This window comes from Stigmatopora nigra, chromosome 6 (assembly GCF_051989575.1).
Source record: "Stigmatopora nigra isolate UIUO_SnigA chromosome 6, RoL_Snig_1.1, whole genome shotgun sequence".
NCBI classification, from domain to species: Eukaryota; Metazoa; Chordata; class Actinopteri; order Syngnathiformes; family Syngnathidae; genus Stigmatopora; species Stigmatopora nigra.
In genome coordinates, this window is record NC_135513.1 from 3,124,150 (window position 1) to 3,145,848 (window position 21,699).

The window sequence follows — 21,699 nt, forward strand, 5'->3', positions numbered from 1 at the left end:
GCAGGCCCAAAGGTCGGCCCGGCGGCTTGAGTGGTTAGCGTGTGGGTCTCACAGTGGGGGACCTAGGTTCAAATTCAGGTCAGTCCACCTTAGTGAAGTTTGCATGTTCTCCCCGGGCCTGTGTGTTCGCTGGGATAGGCTCCAGCACCCTCCACGAACCTAATGAGGATTAAGCTGTTCCGAAAATGAGATGAGGTCAAAATATTCACATGAACAAGTGCCCATATTTTTTGACGCCATGTCTCAATTATAATTATATATTGGATTGGATAACTTTATTCATCCCGTATTCGGGAAATTTCGTTGTCACAGTAGCAAGAGGGTGAGGATCCAGAAATATTTTATTAATTTGATTACTTAGTGTAAATAGTAACATCGTAATAAACATTGAAAATGTTAATAAAAAATGCTTTTTGGTTATGGCCTACATTGACACAAAGTAGAATTTTTTTTCACAGTACTTAACTCATTGCCTGCCACGGCACACGGTCTACTTGCCGAAAGACATTTAGCCGACTGACATCTAAATATATATGTATGTATGTATATATACGTGTACATATATACGTGTACATATATACGTATATATATATATATATATATATATATATATATATATATATATATATATATATATATATATATATATATATATATATATATATATATATATATATATATATATATATATATATATATATATATATATATATATATATATATATATATATATATATATATATATATATATATATATATATATATATATATATATATATATATATATATATATATATATATATATATATATATATATATATATATATATATATATATATATATATATATATATATATATATATATATATATATATATATATATGTATATACATATACATGTATATACATATATATATATATATGTATATATATGTATATATATATATATATATATATATATATATATATATATATATATATATATATATATATATATATATATATATATATATATATATATATATATATATATATATATATATATATATATATATATATATATATATATATATATATATATATATATATATATATATATATATATATATATATATACATATATATATATATATATATACACGTATATATATATATATATATATATATATATATATATATATACGTATATATATATGCGTGTATGCGTGTATGCGTATATGCGTATATGCGTATATATATATATATATATACGTATATATATATATATATATATATACGTATATATATATATACGCATACACGCATACACGCATACACGCATACACGCATACACGCATACACGCACACACGCACACACGCATACACGCATACACGCATACACGCATACACGCATACACGCATACACGCATACACGCATACACGCATACACATTTACACATACACACATACACATATACATATATATATGTATATATGTATATATGTATATATATATATATATATATATATATATATATATATATATATATATATATATATATATATATATATATATATATATATATACACACATACATGTGTGTATATGTATATATAATATTTTCTATATGCTTTTTTTATAATTCTAGAATAAATCAATTTAATTAGCAAACATCATTTTAATTTAATTTTCCAATTTAAATGAAACGTAAAAAACAAACATGATGCACTGATTTTACCCGGATTATTTGCCCAAAATGACAGATCGGATAGATATTCTTATTCATTCAGTAAATTGTGTAACCCGTTATCCCCTCAAAGAATATATTTGTATACAGGGTCAACTTGAATTTTTGAAGGTATAGTGATTAACAAAGTTTTAGATAGCAGGGAATGTTTGACTTCTCAATACCTGTCCGTTTGAAGCTTCATATGCACAAACAAGTCCTTCATTTGTTGCATTACATTCATAAAGAGGAGGTCAGATATTGTTGCTTTGGAAAGAAACAAAGATCACTGAGCTGATGTGGATATTTGCAGACGAGGTCTGTTCCCCTTTGCAGCAAACTCCTCTACTGCAAATGTGTAGTTATACTAAAAAAAATAATAATAATAAAATAAACAGTTACTTCCTCAGTAAGCAAGGAAGTTGTTCAGTCATGTAGTCTTACTTCATTTTCGATATCTTGAAGTGATTTTATACGAATGTTGTTGAGCTGGTAGTTCAGTTGAGTCTGTGAAGGACAGAAAGAGCACATTTGTGAAAGACCTTCGTGAAAAATGTTGCCCCATGAACATATTTGGCTGGAAGCAGGGTTGATATATTCGGAATAAATGAGAATGCATACTTTAGGTTTTGGTTCAATGTCAAACTTTGGGTGAAGGCTGAAGGGTACGCCGTCGAGTGCTGCAGATAAATGAAACAGGAAATATTCTATCACGTCCCAAAAAAACAAAAACAAAACAAAATAATAAAATAAATTCAACATTAATAACGTTACAAGGTTACCTGTAATTCCCTGTATGCTGCCATCTGCTGTTTTTTCCAGGGATTCCCTGATATGGAGAGAGTGGCGCCTGTGGCTGAGTTTACCTTGTGGTGCTTGAGGGGGGTTGCTGCAGAGACGCGTTTGCACATCAAAAATACAAAACAATTAACATGAGTTCACTAACAAATACCTGTTAAATCACAGTCACCCTGAAATTCACAAAAATGTAAGGTGCCATGTATTTAGAATGATAAATGATATTTTGTAAAATTTTATCATCCACCCACTTCACAATTAGTGACAAACTGCAACTATTGTGAGAATGCTTTGAAAAAAATAATAACATTAAATATATAAAATTCAACAGTCCATCTTTTTCAGCATGGATTCCATCCCCACATTCTTTGACCGATGTGCACCGTTGCAACTCCTAAATGTCCCAAAAACTTGCACAAAGCAGGGAACCATCCAACTACTCAGTCAACAGTTCACCCCCCCCCCCCCCCCCAAAATTACATCCCCCTCCCCCAAGAAAGGTAGAAAAAATCCCCAAAGTTCACAAAACATTACTTAAACATTATTAATTCATAAAAACAAAGCAAAGTAGGATTGCCAATTTGTTTTGCCAAATGGACTGTTGCAACAAAATTTGCCAATAACATCACCATTAATTTTGAATGGCAAATTCAATAGCCACTAACAACCCACAGTTTTTATTCCATTTAATCCTTAAGATTTTCATTTGTGGACCTCCCCAAAAATCTCCATGGGTGTTTATTGATTTTGATTCAAATACAAACAAAACATCAAAAAGTGAAACAGAAATGCTCCTATATTAACAAGAAGCAACCCATTGTTACCCCAAAAATTGCAAGAGCACATCACCTAAACACATTAAAATCCGTGTTTCTTTTTTCTTGTGTTGTAGCACTAAAACAGTTATATGCACACTGTACCTGATTTGTAAAGGCTGGGGAACAGATGGAAGCTCCAGTGAGAGTCTGCGTAAATCCAGACTGACATTACGTGGCTTAGTTTTTGGTGTAGTGCTGGCAAAAGGACCCTTTCTACACCACAACACGTAGCCGTTGATGTCTCTATGAATAACACATACAGTAATTAAAAGTCCTTTGCAATACGGAGGCATAATAATGCAGATTGTTTTATTTAGTGCAGTGTTTCCCAACCACTGTGCCATGAGCAATGTTCAGATGTGCCAGAGAGGAAAATGAATATGAATGTAACAAGATTAAAATTTCACTATTACAAGGTTAAAACCAAAATATGATGAATGTTAAATTATAGATTACTATACTATTACAAGATTCAAATTGTGAAAGAGTAATTTTGTTGCTTTATTTTTCATCCATCACGAAACAGAATTTGTTTGGTTTCTAGGGCATCAACTTTTGGCAATATAAAGTCTGTGTGAGCACAACATTTTTTGGCATAATATTAGGAGCTTTAAGTAATATTTGGAGAAAAGTCATAAAATGATGCGATTAAAAAGTTACATTACTTATTTTTGCATCACTCGAGCCGGAAGTTGTTCAGGGTCCGCAGACAACAACTTTTCGTGACATTAGGTCAGTGTGAAAAATTAGATTAGATTTTGGTATAATTGTGGAGGTTAATGTGATTCCTGCTGATAAAACTTTAATGAGAATGACTGTAGTTATTATAGGCGACATAGTTTTAAATTAAAATATTGTAAGATGGTGGTGTCCCTTGAGATTTTTTCAATGCAAAGTGTGCCACAGCTCAAAAAAGGTTGGGAAACACTGATTTAGTGGGTAGATGCCACCTACCCGACGTATGTGTAGTGTTGTAACATCATTTTGCTTTTGGCTGTCAGTTTGATGTCCAAGACGGCCGTGTCTACACTATCAACTGGGACCACACGCACACATACACGTTTCTTCTTTGAAACGGTGGCCCCTGGAAACAAAAAAGATAAATGTAAATGTTATTCTGAAAAAGTAATTAGTTCAAAATGAGGATTGTGTAATATTTATAATGGCTATGGTTTGTAAAGACATTTGATGCAGAAATCGAGCATAATAGAAAGGAAACTAGCACCACAGCTAAAAGGAACACATTCTTATTAGTATATCATTTAAAAATGATTTTTTTTAGAAAACTGTTGTAATAATGATGAGATTTTTAATTAATGCATTGTTTCCTTATTTTGTAAATGGATTTCATGAAGGATGAATATATTCAATGAGCATTTTACTAGATCAGTATGATACAGTTGCATTGCAATAAAATTGGTTCAAAGTCATTAAGCACAATTAGTATTCACAGGTGTGGGCAGTTTGAACTTTTGTGCCTTAAAATCCGAAAAATATGGTGCATTATTTCAAGACACTTTTTTTTTTTTTTAAATAAAAGATTTGTAGAATATTTGACCTAGAAACCAAACACGAGTTTTTTTTCATAACAGATGGTTTATTTGTTTGCTTTTAAAATCAGGGTTCTCGTGTGGTGTACATTTATCACCCACTCCTGCTATGAGGTGTATAATTTTAAAGCTTTATCTCTATTCAGTCCTCTTTGGCTTTTGATAAATGCTCTACTTTCGTTGTCCTAATTTCTTGAAAAAAGGTAACTCAATCCCTGAATTTATGAGTCCTGCTAAACTATACTACATCTCTGGCTGTAAAATAAAACTTTGGAACACAAAACTACAAATGAACTGTTATAATGCTCCCTCTTCACTGTGTTCAATGAATGTTAGTATTCGCACCAAGAAAGTCCATTGTTTGCGTTCTATGCTCCAACCCAAAATACACGTGACTCTTTGTGATTTTAGAACTGGTTCGCACCAAGGTGCTGAGTCGATTTCTGGGATATAATGCAATATTTAAGTGCACGATTATAGTATTGATTCAAAATCCAGCTGAATTGATCTTTACAAGTGTATTTTTGGTGGAAATAAACAATAGGTGGCTACACTAACGTTCGAGTCCACTAGTTTGCAGCAATCAGCCGTTGTGCCCTGCCTTGTAGTAATCGCGCTTGGATGCACGAGGGCACTATTTCCTAGCTCCAATCACTTATGAAGTTTTACTAAATATTACTTTTATTCAATAGGTAGATAGTAGTGACCAAACAAAAACAAGTGTACCTGGGGAGATGGAAAGTTTTGACCTGACATTTTTTAAGGACCATTCATCAGTGAGTGATATGCCCTCTCTATCGGATCGCATGTTTACAAAACAAAATGAGTGTTTAACTCTCGAAGTTTTAAAAAAAGTTTTCTTTTTGCGATAAACTTGTGTGTTTAGTGTTTTTGCGAGCAATCCGAGAAAGAAAAAAAAATCGACATCAGATTCTGATAGCCATAGTCTGCCCAGTAATCATTAAATGATTTCTATACCACGTCCAAGCCATCAGGGTTGTAGTCCCAAAATTCCAATCTCAAATCAAGAAGAAAATTGCATTTTTTTGGATTTGCGATTATGGATTTACAAGATAAAAAAAAAAACTATCGGGGAGCTGCCAGATAAGGTGATAAATAACAAAACACTAAAAACACAGATAGATTACATTAAGTTACAAGTTATTATTATAACTTAAATTTGTTCATGTTTTCATTTGAGATATGAGTGTGTGTTTGTGGTTGCTCACTTGGTTCCAAGTGCTCCGCTATAAAGCAGTAGCCATGAGGAATGGAGGCCTTCTCCACAATGAGTCTAATATCCGACACAACCATCCCACCCGTGGTGGCCTACAGACAGACATGCATGCATGATATAATGTGGCAATGCAAAGCCCAAAAAGGGTTACTGGAAAAGTGGACGCGTCTCTCAGGTACCTTACTGTAACAAAGGTAATAACTGGGTTTCATTGAAAACCGTGTGAAGTTCGCATTTGCTCCATCTTCAGTAATGTTGATCTGCAGATTGAAACAGAAAATGTAAATAATCACCAATCATTCTCATTGAGACTTCTACTAAACTAAGGTTTGTCACGGAACATGGAGAACATGCTTGACTGTGTGGGCTTATTACTACATATACTTGTTGTACTGAAGTCTTTCAGAGTGAAACAGATTGCGGGTAGGATAAATTATCTAACTGGTTTATGCCAAGTTAGTTTTCAGGGTAAAAAGCATCTCTTTAATCCAGGGGTGCTCAAACTTCTTTGCTCCAAGATCTATATTTGAACGAGTCTACCTCCCGCAAACTCCTTTTTTTCAGGGCCACAGACAAAGTGTAGTTATGAATGTTGACATACTACTACCTTGCTTTAGACTGCATTTCGAGGTAAATCAACATGTACGGAAGTGGGAGGGAGCAGAAGTGAAAATCCATTCCCCATTACTGCAAACATGCCAAATTCATAATAGTCTACCTATGGAGACCAACAGACTGAATCAAATCTTATTGCTGTGTGATCTACCAATAGTAACCTGGCGATCTACTGGTAGATTGCGATCGATGTATTGAGTAACCCTGTCTTAAGGGGCATGTTTAATTTTCATCCATTTTACATTCTGTTGGTCCTGATTAAGATTGCGGGTGAGCTGGAACTGATCCCAACTGACTTTGGGAAAGAAGCAAAAAGTACTGACTCGTGGCCCAGTAAGTGCAGGGCGATTGTGCTTTTAATTTGCTTGTCTCAATTTCAATCTAATGTGGTATTTGCTTGTAAGTGCTTTTGGATCGATGAAAACAATCAAATGTAATAAAAATGTGTAATGTCCATTTTCTCTGTACCAAAGTGAAGTCTTTGGGGCAGGTGGAAATGTTGGATGTCCATGCTACTGCTGTCAGTGGGCGGACAGCACCAAGCTCCTTGGTTTCCATCTGAAAAGGAGTATAAAAAAAACTGAATGCAAGCTTTTAAAGTCCCAATGTCACATTTTTTAACACCAATTAAATGATTAATGAGTGTCAAAGTTTATTCACAAATCGATGACAATGGTACCTCTATTTACAAAATTAGTTACCGTATTTTCACAACAATAAAGCGCACAAGTCTTTAATTTTCTCCAAAATAGACAGGACATCTTATAATCCAGTGCGCTCTATATATGGACCAAATACTAAAATTGTTATGATAAAATAAAATAAATCAGTCGATAGGACAACTACGGCAAGCAGCCCTCGACCCGACTATTTTCCCGTAGATGAAGTACTGCACAGTAACTGCTGGGATATAGAGTTCTGAATACACCCAGTTCTTCAATAAACCCAGTATGACGGCGAGCACACTAATTTGGTGCTCGCGGTAATTTTAAAAAAGTCAAAAAGCTGGGACTGGCTCCAGCACCCCCTGGAACCATAATGAGGATAAAGCTGCTTAGAAAATGAGATGATGAAACACTTTTCATTGTAGTAATGGTTAATATATGAAACGTGATTATGTATTAATGTTTGTTCTAAATTAGAAGTTAATTAATTACTTTTAACAAGAAAGGTTACAAGGGTGGGTTAATAATAAACAAATTAAGGAGGAATAATTAGTGTTTAATTTCTTTGAAAACGGAACCTCCTGACATGTACCTTGTTTAAAAAAACGTAGTACGTATTATTTTTATACATTTAAAGAGCTTGTCTTCAGATTTTCTTGACTTTACTTTCTTTCCTTAGGTGTACTTATAATTATTTTTCATAATAGTCAAGTTTGTCCGTATAAAGAGCGAGGGTTTCTCAAACAAAAAAAGTAGGCAAGCTGTAAAATGTACTGGTTGTCGTTTTCCAAACAAACACGACCAGCCGGTCTCAACTCACAACAGCTGGTATTATTCGTCTAACCTTGTTTGCGAAAAAGTCAAACAAATCAGTGTTTTCCACAAATTTTAGGAATGACCTCGCCAACAAAAACTTACCGATAGGAAAGGTTTCACTTGCCTTAAGTCTGAAGATTAGTTATCGAGCGAGGAAAAATATAACTCAAGAGTGAACAGTCTTCTTTGCTTGTAGGTGCTTTTCCTGAAAGCAGGAAGTGTTCATTCCTGTGGAACGACAGTTCCCAGAAGACAGTGAGCCTAAACGTCATCGAAGTAGTTGACCCTTGAAGCTAAAATGTACGGAAATGTATTGCATTCACTTAAAAAAAAACTGACTGTTTGTCAAATTAATTTATTGTTGGGGTTGTTTTTTAATTATTTAATCACTTTCATTGATGTCTTTTAATTCTTTATTTTTCTTTTTCGTTTTTCCCCCTAAGGTTTGTTTCAGGAGTAAAAAGGAAAAAAAAATTAATAAAAAAAACCTTGTAAATAAATTACTCTGGATAACTAGTTTGAAAAAAAAACAATATAAAAACACCCCTCAAAAGACATTAATCAGAAAAACTGAGTTTAAAAAATTAATTAATTAAAAAACAACCCCAAAAATAAGTTAATTGGAAAAATAGTCAGGGATCTTTTGTATTTTAAAGGTGAATGCAACTTCCTCATATTTCTGCATATTCCCATTATTCATTCATTCATTCTCTGAACCGTTTATCCCGCAATGGTCTCTCGGGGGGTGCTCTTTTTCCATTTTTATTTCATGGTTGTCTGTTCGTCTGTAATTATCTTGCATCCAGTTCAGGGTGGAAATCTGATTTTAATCCAAAATCTGATAACTCATCCTAATCCATAAACATTAACAGTTTGTTAAGCATTCTATGTTGAATGAACGTTATTGCGTTGTATTATTTCCTCCTCCCTCATTCGTTGAAAGGCAGTTTGAGCTTTTGTGCTAATGATTAGCAAAAAGTCAATAGCATTTCACAAGCAAAGGTGCTTCAGTGTGCATGTTTGCCAATCCACCCGCATACCTGTCATTCACCTAGTGGGAGGTTTTCTAAAATATGTTGATATTCGGACCTAACCAATTTGCACTGCATATCATAGCTGGACTTTTAGACTGGACCTCTGAACACTACCAATTTGTTAATCCTTATTTATGTCATATCAAGACCAAAACATAAGACATTTTATCAAAACAGTCAACCTTTCCATTACAGACGCTCACCTACTTATGAACGAGTTAGGTTCCGAGCGCTTGTTCATAAGTTGAAAGTGTTCATAAAGTGAAATCGTTCAAATTGAAGTTGATTCAGTGCTATATTTTGTATTATAATTCATGTTTAAGGCCTATTAAAGTATATTGAAGTTTTATATAAGTGCATTTGTATGTTTAAGGCTTGTATAAGTAACCAGCATTGGTTTGTACTAAAAAAAAAAACATTTGAAAAAATGGAGAGAATACATACAGCACTGTAGTTCTAGATTGTTCAACCAGCCTACCATGTATGTTTTTGGAATGTTGGAGGAAACCAAAGAAAACCTACAAAATCCCAGTGAACAGGGGCTTGTGTAGGTTTCCTGGTAGGTTTTCAACACATTGAGGACCCAGTTCAGATAGAACCCTCGATCCCAGAACTGTTAGGCTAACCACTCAACCGCCCGGCCCCAACCGCTCCAAAGCAGTTGAATATTTAACCTCCTACAACTTGGCGTCCACGTGTGTGGACACCACATTTGTGTGGACACCACATTTGTGTGGACATGTGTGGACGTCACAAGAGTACAATGTTAAATTTTGGACTGTAAGGGGTTGGCATTCACTTATGATGTGGACATCATTTCTTCAGAAACTACACCATGTAAAAATATAATTATTTGTTTTTGAACTCATCAAGTGTCAATTCACCTAAATATCAAAGAGAAAAAAAAAACATCATGCCTTCCAAGAGTTTGGGTCTTCGGGGGTTAACTCATTAACGTGTGCAGACAGAAAAGACAAATGCTAATGTCATCAAAAGTCAGTGCGTGGCAGCCAGAAGGCTAATGGGTTTAAGAAACATACAATACAGTATAATTTACATTCTGTATGCGGGCACTACCAAGGTCCCTGAATGGGGGATAAAAGTGACATGGAAGTACATAGAATAGGAGTCTCAAATCGATTCCACCAAGGGCCGCAGTGGGTGGAGTTTTTCTCCAACAAATCTAGCACAACTGATTATAGTTGTAAAACCTTATAGTATTGAAGAAAAGGTTTCCTTTTGTACGGTTGGAATGAAAACCTGCTCTGTGGAATTGGTTTGAGACACGTGGCGAGAGGAATGAGGATACTGCAGTTGAGAAAAGTGCTATCAAATGAAAAGAAGGCAATGTAATGAAATAATAGATACATTTAATGAAAAAAGATGTATGTGGTCATTGCTTTTGGTAGTGTTTAATACAATACAAAAAACATTCTCCTGCAATGTTGTTGAGACAATGGGACAATTCTGTTTATGAGAGCTGTAGGAATACATGTGAATTGATTTCATCTGTGTTGTAAGATGCAGAAAAGTGATTTCTGCAGACATATCTTATTTTTTATTTGAAAGAATACTCTGAAAGATTTTAAATTCTCTCACTATCAAATTTGAGCAGAAAAGAGGTGAACGGCATGCCAGGGGTGAAAGGTCGATTGTGATTGCAGCACAAAGAGTCTGTCAGGCAGCACAGAAAGTGGTTGAACTCACTTTTGCACTCATCATGGACGCATTCCACTGTGCTCTGCTCCTCTTCTCTCTGCTATGTTCAGGTAATTGGGATCATATCAGCTTATTATGTTATTTAATGCAGGCAGAGTTATTTCTGTCAATGTGTTGAAATGTAAAGTGGTTTCCTCACTGTTAAAAAAATGCAAAACTTAATCAAAATTTTCCCATGGAAAATAAACTGTCCCTCTTGATGGCTCCCCTAGTTGATTATTGGATCTAAAGTGTGATGTTAATAATGCAATTTGCCAAGGGATAAAATAAAAATATAATTTGCGGCTGGTTAGAAAATCTATCAAAGGTTCCCCTTGTTTTTACGCAATCATCACGGACATTTCTGTTTATTTACCCAGATTGTTTGCTTTAGGCTTGGTTTACACTGTGCAGTCATACCTCTACTTGCGAATGCCTCTAGGTATGAAATTTTATATTGTTATAAGCAGATGAGTGACTTGAGATACGAAAAAGATCCAGGTTACAAAATCCCCCAAAAAGTAAATGCATTTCCTTATCCGTTATTTTGTTTTGAATTCCTCTTATTAAGCGATTAAAAACTACAAATGCAACGTGGCACATATTTTCGCACACACGGACACATAGGAAACACGTAAAAGTCTAAAATGTACAACAAAGTGGATGGCTTTCGACACTGGTAGAATCGTCTCTTGTCGCCATCTGGTGGACAAACATGCGTATTACACCCATAACGCCACGGAGGGAAATTATTTCAGCGGAGCGGGTCACATTTTCATATGCTGGATATATTTTAACACATTAATAGATAATTTCCTTAGAATTTTTGTGTTTCCTCACATCTTTCATACAAAATTGGGACAGTTTGACCCATTTTAAAGGGTTTCATTGGTAATTGTGTGAGGACTGTGGAACGAAATAGAGAATTTATATATAAAGTACACCTCTCCTTACGAAATTTTCATGTTACAAAAAAAAATATATTTTCCTTAGAAATTTTGTGTTTCCTCTCATCTTTCATACAAAGTTTGACCAATTTTAAAGGGTGGAACCAATGAATTTCATAAACAGAGGCATGACTGTATTTTACTTAACTTTATTACACAAACCTGGATATAATACGTGTGTGGGGTGGTGGGATGGGGTGGGTTGTGTGTAGGCAGGTGTATGAATGCTCTCCCCTCTCTGCAGCTGCTGGTCAAGGTTTTGTGGTCTCAGTGGAGCCCCAGACTACTACTGTGCGTGAAGGGGAGTCAGTCAGCCTCAGGTGCCTAGTGGGGAGTGATGCACGTCCCACGCAACTGCAGTGGAGGAGAGCCAATAATCAAGCTTTGGCAGGTTTGAAATGTTAGCTTGTACTATATGTATATTCTTTGGTCAATTCCTATAATCAAATGCTAAGGTCTCGGCTAACATTTTTCCTCCCCCTAGAAAATGTTAAAATTGGCCCCGACGGTGTAGTTCTGACAGTTGCCAATGCTCGACCTGGTAACCAGGGCGAGTACCAATGTGTGGCAACTAACTCTGGAGGTTCCAGCACTGCTTCAGCACAGATCAACATCAAATGTGAGCCACTCTAATGCTTTCAGTAAAGCAACATATTTAAAAATGGTTTATTTATTTTTTCATTTTTTTTTAAATTAGACACTTACAGTTGTGGTCAAAAGTTTACATACATTTGTGAAGAACATAATGTCATGGCTCTTTTGAGTTTCCAGTTGTTTCTACAACTCTAAGATTTCTCTGATAGAGTGATTGGGACAGATACTTCTTTGCCACAAAAAACATTCATTAAGTTTGGTTCTTTTATGACTTTATTATGGGTTAACAAAAAAAGTGATCAAATCTGCTGGGTCAAAAATATACATACAGCAACACACATTAGCAATTTTGGTGGAAGAAAAAGCAAAATATCACCTGCTGCTGAGAGAAAATTGGTCAGGAGAGTGAAGATTCAACCGAGAATCACCGAAAAGCAGATATGTCAAGAATTAGAAGCTGCTGGAACACAGGTGTCAGTGTCCACAGTCAGGCGTGTTTTGCATCTCCATGGACTGAGAGGCTGCCGTCCAATATCTGTTCCAATCACTCTATCAGAGAAAAATCAGCGTTGTAGAAATAACTGGAAACTCAGGAGAGCTGTTCTTCACAAGTGTATGTCAACCTTTGATTACAACTCTATGAATAACTAGGACTCTGGCCATAGTTTTTTTCTCTTGCATAAGGTTCCCTTCATTAAGGGAAATTTTGACTGTAGTAATGTATTTCATTACTTCTCTTAATAGTTTGTATTAAGTCCTCTATAAATTACTAGGTGAATGGAAGATAAGATGCCAAGAACGGTAATTTAAAGCTTTAAATGTCAAATAGTACAGTGGAAACGCTCCATACAAAATGTATTCGTTCCAGGACTTGTTTTGTAAAAATAGATTTTTTTTTTTGTAAATAAAGCAGTACTTTATATGTTAATTCTCTAATTAGTTCCACAATCATAAAAAACTACCAATTAAACCATCTAAGATTTATCAAAAAACAAAAATGAGAGAAAATTACGAGAAAATGATTTATATTAATGTATTAAAATGGATTACAAGCAAGCAAAAAAGTTTCAATTGGTGCGTGAGTACAAAGCAGTGAAAGGAGGAAACTAAAGTTAGCACACAAACACATAAATACTCATCCTAACAACTTCACATTATGAATTCAAAACAACTTAGTATTAGATAGAACTCCAAATGAGTAATAGTTTCTCCATCTCATAGTTCCGTACAAAGAGGCCTTGCCATACAATCATCATTTTTAATGCTTCCTTCTGCTTCAAAAGTATAGCGATGCAAGTGGGTGGGTTACGGCCAGTCTGTTGCTTTGCAATATCAGTCGCACTCCACTTTCCTATCTTCTGTTTTTTTCTCAATGGATAACAGGACCTTCCTATTCAATTGACTCAAACCAATAATCTCAATTAGCCATTCGAATATGCACAAATCTGACTTAAATTTTACCTTATTTTACACATCTGTCCTTCTCACATCTCATTCTTGTTCAAATGACTTTTCTGCTGAACGTGTCACTTGAGCTAGTCAAGTTTCCATTTATATGCAATATTTTTCCATGACTTTGTTTTGATTTATTTAATAAGGGATAGCACATGTTGTACCCCTGAATTTACGGGGTAGTTATTTCTCCTTTAAAAGACGGGTGAAATAATCAGACAGGTCCTTTGTTGTGTTTCAAACCATTTTTAGTTATATCAAAGCAATTCACACAAAACATAACATACAATAACACCCGAATATATACATAGTAACATATTAACAACCCGTTATAACCCAAAACAATGTACTTGCTGCATAAACAATTATAACTTATGAGTATTGAAACTTGTTACCTTTTGTTCCGGCCGTCATATACTGCATACTATTATGCTACCGTTATAACGGCGGCCGAAGGTAGCCTGCTGTAAACAATACACCCGAGACTCGCACACACATAAAAAAAGTAAACAACCAGCGGCCGAAGGTATCTTGCTGTAAACAATACCCGAGACTCGCACATTTACGCACACACATAAAAAAGTAAACAACCATCACTAAGCATTATGTTCTTTCTCACATGCTAACTATTGCCTCTTGCACATCCCACACTCAATCGATCTTCAAAACAAAGCAACATACCTTTAAAAGACGGGTGAAATAATCAGACAGGTCCTTTGTTGTGTTTCAAACCAACTTAAAGAAATGTCTGACAAACCCGCTTATATCCTATACACAGGTCTACGACCAATACGTAATCGCTGCGTATTTCGCGCGTACCCATTACGTCATAGCTGCGTATTCCGTGCACGCTTCGCGCGTCATAACTGCGTAATTTCGCTTCGCGCGTCATAACTGCATGAATCCCTTTTAACCTTAACACCTGCACTCATTTATAACATCACTTACTTCACCCTGTCACGCACATATTAATGAACAATTATATCCATGTTAATGAACATATATATGTAAGATTGTAGCCGAGAGCTAATTTCCATTTATAGTCCATAGTGTAGGTTGAAGACAAACGATTACACATATTAGACACACACGCACGCAAACATCCACACACACTGTAGATTTAGACATTTCTCACCCGATTTCACCGCCTGTTCTTCTATTTACACAGTAAAGTAAAAAGGAATGTATTAAGAAATATTAAAATGTAATTGAAAAAAAGATAGAAGAGCTGTAAAACACGAAAAGCATAAGAGTGGACAGAGCTACTGCCACTGACTGCCGCGTGAACGGCGCCATCTTGGGAAAAAAATTGGGATTTTTTTGGTGCGTAAGAAGACGAGAGTAGTGCGCAATTGCGCGCACGCTTAGCTTAGAGGGAACATATATGGTAGGTAGATTGGACACTCTAAATTGCCACTAGGTATGGATGTGAGTGCACATGTTTGTCCGTCTCTTTGTGCCCTGCAATTGCCTGGCCACCGATTCAGGGTGTCCCCTGCCTCTGGCCCAAAGTTAGTCAGCTGGGATAGGGTTCATCAAAGTGGCAGATAAAGTGGCTCAGAAAATGAATGAACGAATGATTATAATATATTTATAATAATAAGAATTAAATAAGGCATTTTACGTGACTTTGACAAGAAAAGTTGGTAAAAATACAGTTAAAGTGAAAATAAATTGAAATGTGAATATTTTTTGGGCAAAAATAGACAAATAAGGGATTTAATTTAAACCCCACTAAACACACACATTCCAAGAAGATACAGTATTCAGTAGGTTAAGTGAAGACATTAATTTTATTACAAGTGTCAAATAAAATGTAAAAAGCTGTCAATTCATTAATGCTAGAATGGTAAGAAAGGCAAGTACTGTGTGTACCCCTCCAGCCCTAATGAGCAACAGGACAACATGACTCAAATGAGGTCAATGGAAATTGAGGTGAATCCTAACATGACTAACCTCGCTTTCAACTTTTAAGATTCCACTGTGTGCATTTAAATATGTTTTTACCTTAAATTTGTTTTTCTTCTCACAGTTCCTCCTAAAGTTCGGTTGTCACCAACTGGTCCTCTGAGGGTAAAAATTGGTAACCGAGTATCTGTGCAATGTCGGGCGACAGGCAGACCATGGCCTAAGCTGAGCTGGAGACGCCAAGGTTCCCTTCTGCAGCTCAGTTCTGAGGAGAGAGATGGTGCCAACACCATACAAGTAATTGCATAAGCTAAATAATGTGTTTATTTAAGTTTTTTTATTATAAAACAATGCAAGCGTATCCTCCTTTTTAGTGGGTTGTAGTACGTCCAGAAGATGTTGGTGTGTACATTTGCAAAGGTGAGAACAATGTGGGTGTGACTGAGGTTAAAGTGGAGGTAATCTTGGATGGGGGACCTGGTGCACCCATGGCGTCAGTGAGTCACAAGGAAATGGCAGTGGTGGAGGGTCATTCTGTCACTATCACCTGTCAGGCCACAGGTAAGATGTTCACATATTTATCATACTATGTTAAGTAAAAAGGTCCTCTGAGTGCAGGTCAAATTATAAACTGACAAAAAGTGATTTCAGACCTTTCTGACAATTGGAGAAAAATGCAGACACAGTTCCACAAAATTAATAAAAACAATGAATCCTTCTAGATAATTGGGATTTTTTGGCAGATCTGATGTAAACAACCCCCCCCCCCCCCCCCCCCCTGCATCACATTTTGTACAATAAACAGGTTGTCTAAAAATTTCCAAAATTCTTTCAGGGTCTCCTCCTCCCCTCATAACGTGGTCCAAACTGAGAGCCCCGTTACCATGGAAACACACAGTTGCTGGGGGTCTCCTGACACTGACCAGTGTGGGGCGCCAGGATTCCGGCCAATACATCTGTAACGCCACCAACATTCACGGCTACAGTGAGGCATACACACAGATGGAGGTGGAAAGTAAGCATGTTTGTTTCGGACCAGGTACAGAAACAATTTAAACATTAGAGCAGAGATGCTGCAGGTCATATTATAGAAGAGTAGCCTCTTTGCAAAGTATTTGATCCATGTTCCAGGCAAGAAAAAAACGAATGGCAAACTATGTGTACAGTGGATAAGATACAAAGAATTAACCACATGAATTGCAATATTCTTACATTTTATTTCTCCTCTTCCTACTGCCTCATACCCTCAGGCCCTCCTCACGCCACCTCTCTGCCAGAGCAAGTAAAACTCCAAACGGGTGATGCTCTTTCTTTGCGCTGCTTGGCCCATGGCTCCCATCCCATTAGTTTCGAATGGAGCCGGGTCGGGAGAGGTACCCTGCCTGCTATAAGTCAAATCAGCAACGACGCCCAACTTTTCATAGCACACGTTAAAATCAGTGATGGTGGAACATACAAGTGTGTGGCCACCAACCACATTGGGTCCAGCGAAGCACTGGCCAAGGTCATAGTTAAAGGTGAGCTTGATATGAGATATTGAAATCAAATGAGGAGGAATACCACAGCAAAAAATAAAGACAACTATGAAAATGAAAATGAAATAGGATGTTAAATCCATTTTGCCACTTGTGTTTTTCATAACAGGTAATTGAGAAGTCTGCAGAGTATGTGCCAGCTTGGATTGTGACACGAAATGGAAAGTATCACTCAAGTGTGTGCATGTGGAGTTATTAAAGTCAAACCTTTCTTTAAGTGGGCATGTTAAAGAATGAGGGATTTTATGTAACAATTGTATCACTCTTTTCTGTTGAAAATATCTGTTTGGATCCAAATTTGAACAGGGATTGCACAACACAAAAATGTCTGTGTATTAAACTGTAATCTGGTTAATCAGGAACCTCATCTCATTTCAGTTATAATTAATGTTTTAAAACAAGGAACCACTTTTTATCAATTTGAAGTGTTTAAAGTGCAAATATCTTACATCAAAATAGTTTATTAATTTGTACTTTCATAAATGATACATACAACTTTGTGCCTCATTATCATCCTGTTACCAGTAAAAATAAATAAACATTTCTGAACTATTGTATAAAGAAAGTTCCCTCTAATGCAAGGTGCAGCAATTCTGTTGAACCCACAACTTTGGTGCTGATTGGTTTCTGTTGAAACCTTGTACATACATTGACCAGCATTAATAAGATGCCCATTCAAAAGATACCAAAAAATTATTATTTAGTCATACCACACATTTCGATCTCTGGTATTATGCCAAATCCTTTGAGCATACCGCATGTTAGCATTTGTTCAGACATGGCATCTATAATAAAACAAAACAAGATCCAAACAAAGCTGGAATAACATCGACGAGAGCACGGTAGATTGATATAGGCACAACGGCGTGCTACACCCTTTAGCACAACAACGTCAGTTTTTCTCAGTCACTGTCATCATGTCTCGTTTATTCCTGAGCTCATTATATGCCAGGATGTTTAGGAGGCATTTTCAATAGTGACTCAAAATTCAAACAAAGCTGGGATAGGACCAGATAAGTTTTTTCCACAAGCGATGTGTGCGAGAGGAAATTCACTCGCAACAAAACAAAAGAAGGCAAGATGTTGGTCTATTTACATCATCCTTCTACGGAGAAGAAGCACAGCTCTGACTTCCGCCATTTTTTTTGTCCCCTGTCCTGCGCATGTGAATTTCAATGTCAATTTTGATATTTTTATGAGCATTTTTTTACTTAAGATAAAAAACTGAGACAGTTAATGTAGACTAAACATGGCCACGGTAATCGAAAAATCGTGAAGTACGATCACCCCTATTATGACTACCTTTTTTTTCTTCAGTGCAGAGTCCTAGTAGCAAGCGGAAGACAGAGGAGTATATATATATACGGCTTCAACATTTGCGGATTCAGTATACATATAGCTTTAAAAAAAAAATATATATATATATATATATATATATATATATATATATATATATATATATATATATATATATATATATATATATATATATATATATTTTTTTTTTTTTTTTAAAGCTATATGTATACTGAATCCGCAAATGTTGAAGCCGCAAAGTGGTGAAGGATCACTGTATACTGGGAGAAGCTCAAACTCAAAAAGAATGCATGCATCAATTTAGGCAGTAATAACTCGGCTCGCATAATAGAAAAATATATTCTGAACAAACCATTACAGTATAGATGTGTTATGACTACTACTAATCTCAAATGTACAAATTCTGATTGAGCACATTGTTGCAAAACACTGAATTCAGAAATATTTACTGTTACATAAGTCTGTTTAAACCAGGCCTTCCTTAACGAAGTGTTAGCTTTCCATTACGGGCTTGTGGTTGGGGTTTTGAAATGGAAAGAAAAAAAACATTTCCAAAAGTCTAGCCAAAGTCCTGCTGGTATCGGCCTCTTTTGCAATACCATGTCTGCTCAAAGGGGTTAACCATTTCACATAGCTCTTCCTCCTTCCATATTTACAAGCGTCTTCAAAGACTGAAGAAGAAACATTTGCCCCCGTCACCTCAGCAAACTCCCTCATTTTACAGCCTTCACCAAAGAGCCCAGTGGGAAAAAAAATTATATTTGACTTTATGAGAGCTATATGTAGTCAGAATAGCAGAGATTTATGCAATGAGGTTTTGTTGTGTTTATATGCAGATCTGTCTACTTATCCAAATAATACTACCTATAGGCTGTTCTTTGTTTTAATAATCCACAAGAGGTGAGCGGCGGGGAAAATATATTCAGGCCTTATGATTAAACAATTCAAGTTAAACACAATCACATTATTATGGGAAAACAAACCATCATTCAGGAAGGAACAAATGATGTGAGAGCTTCCTCAAACAGGAAGTAATAGTGTGTTTGTGAAGAAGGGGTAACAAGTTTGTTACCATTGCTTCCACCTGACAAACTAATTTAACTTTAGCCAATATGAAGTGCGACTGGTTACTTGGTATTGTTCATCATTAATCTTTCATACTGCTCATCGTTTAAAGGGTTAAAAGGGTTGCGGGGGTTGCTGGAACAAATGATGTGAGAGCTTCCTCAAACAGGAAACCATTGACAGCCTGAATGATTATACGCCTGTTGCACTTACGCCTGTGATAATGAAATGCTTGGAAAATTGATCGCCCACCATATCAGGGATATAATCCCTGACTCAGTTGACCCTCAGCAGTTTGCCTATAGAGCAAATAGGTCCACTGAGGACGCCATCGTCGTAGCTGTACACACAGCACTGAGTCACCTGGAGCACCATGGAAACTACGTGAGGATGCTTTTCATTGACTATAGCTCAGCCTTCAACACTATAATACCGGACATTCTGGCTGAAAAACTCTCCCACCTTGGACTATCCTCTTCCATTTGCCATTGGATTAAGAACTTCTTAACTAACCATGCACAAACTGTTAGACTTGGTCCCCACCTCTCTTCCCCCATTACACTGAGCACTGGCTCCCCTCAAGGCTGTGTACTGAGTCATCTTCTGTATTCCCTGTAAACATACACCTGTACACCAACCCACCAGTCTAACTCCATCATCAAATTTGCTGCTGACACCACTGTGGTCGGAGTCATCTCAGGAGGGGATGAGTCGGCCTACAGAGATGTGGTCAAAAAACTGTCTTCGTAGTGTTTGGTGAACAATCTCACACTAAACACCACGAAAACTAAATAAATTATCCTGGACTTTCGTAAACCCAGAGCAGATATGGCCCCACTCCTCATAAATGGAGTATGCATAGACCTGGTCCAGTCCTTCAAATTCCTTGGGGTCCACGTCATGGACAAGCTCTCCTGGTCTACAAACACCACAGCAGTTGTGATGAAGGCCCAGAAGCGACTCGATTTCCTGAGGATAATAAGGAGGAACAACTTGGACACTAAGCTTCTATAGAGCCACTGTGGAGAGCGGGTGATCAACACTGCCCAGAAGTTCATTGGCAATGTGACACATGACTTTACACCAAGTCCAGTCCAGTCCAACACCGTCATTAAAATTGCTGATGACACCACGGTGGTTGGACTCATCTCAGGAGGGGATGGTCGGCCTACAAAGATGAGGTCAACAAACTGTCTTTGTGGTGCTCGGTGAACAATCTCACACTGAACACCACGAAAACTAAAGAAATAATCATGGACTTTCGCAAACAGCACAGATCTGGCCCCACTCTTCATAAATGGAGTATGTGTAAACAGGGTCCAGTCCTTGAAATTCCTGGTGGCTGGAAGCACGGCGGCAGACGAAAAGGCCATGCAGAAAGTGATAAACACTGCCCAGAGGATCATCGGTTGCTCTCTGCCCTCAGCAGAGCCAGGAACATTGTCAGGGACCAATACCACCCTGACCACAACCTGTTCCAGTTGCTGCCCTGTGGCAGATGCTACAGGTCTCACAAAGCACAGACAAATAGACTTAAGGACAGTTTTTTCCCACAGCCATCAGGACTCTGAACTTGAGTTAGCATGACACACAATCCCTTCTGTGCAATAACTTTGGGGTGTGCAATAACAATGTGCAATAATTTAGAAATCTGCAATATTTTATAATCTGCAATATTTTATAATCTGTGCAATATTTTATAATCTGTGCAATATTTTAGAATCTGTGCAATATTTTAGAATCTGCGCAATATTTTTTAGAATTGTGCAATATTTTTTGAATCTGTGTAATATTTTAGAATCTGTGCAATATTTTGGAATCTGTGCAATATTTTGGAATCTGTGCAATATTTTAGAATCCGTGCAATATTTTAGAATCTGTGCAATATTTTAGAATCTGTGCAATATTTGAGAATCTGCGCAATATTTTAGAATCTGTGCAATA

At 36.3% G+C, this 21,699-nt stretch overlaps 2 protein-coding genes across 3 annotated transcripts; one reads left to right on the plus strand and one right to left on the minus strand.

Annotated features, from left to right (window-relative positions):
- Positions 1–1,643: 1,643 nt before the first annotated feature.
- On the minus strand, positions 1,644–8,476 carry mvb12a (multivesicular body subunit 12A). 2 transcript variants are annotated; one of them, XM_077719019.1, is made up of 10 exons: positions 8,330–8,476; positions 7,193–7,282; positions 6,289–6,369; positions 6,102–6,201; positions 4,277–4,406; positions 3,425–3,565; positions 2,489–2,595; positions 2,328–2,386; positions 2,151–2,213; positions 1,644–2,073 (listed from the first exon to the last, which is right to left on the minus strand). In XM_077719019.1, the coding sequence occupies exons 2-10, from the start codon at positions 7,280–7,282 to the stop codon at positions 1,993–1,995; spliced, it is 852 nt and encodes a 283-aa protein (XP_077575145.1). In that variant the 5' UTR covers positions 8,330–8,476; the 3' UTR covers positions 1,644–1,992. The 2 variants fall into 2 exon arrangements, with proteins under 2 accessions (XP_077575145.1, XP_077575146.1); XM_077719020.1 differs by having other exon boundaries at positions 8,308–8,466.
- Positions 8,477–10,872: 2,396 nt separating this feature from the next.
- sid4 (secreted immunoglobulin domain 4) lies at positions 10,873–17,922 on the plus strand. The gene is made up of 8 exons (XM_077719048.1): positions 10,873–11,008; positions 12,129–12,275; positions 12,369–12,503; positions 15,963–16,135; positions 16,213–16,399; positions 16,674–16,853; positions 17,089–17,355; positions 17,483–17,922. The coding sequence occupies exons 1-8, from the start codon at positions 10,960–10,962 to the stop codon at positions 17,488–17,490; spliced, it is 1,146 nt and encodes a 381-aa protein (XP_077575174.1). The 5' UTR covers positions 10,873–10,959; the 3' UTR covers positions 17,491–17,922.
- The last annotated feature ends 3,777 nt before the right edge of the window (positions 17,923–21,699 follow it).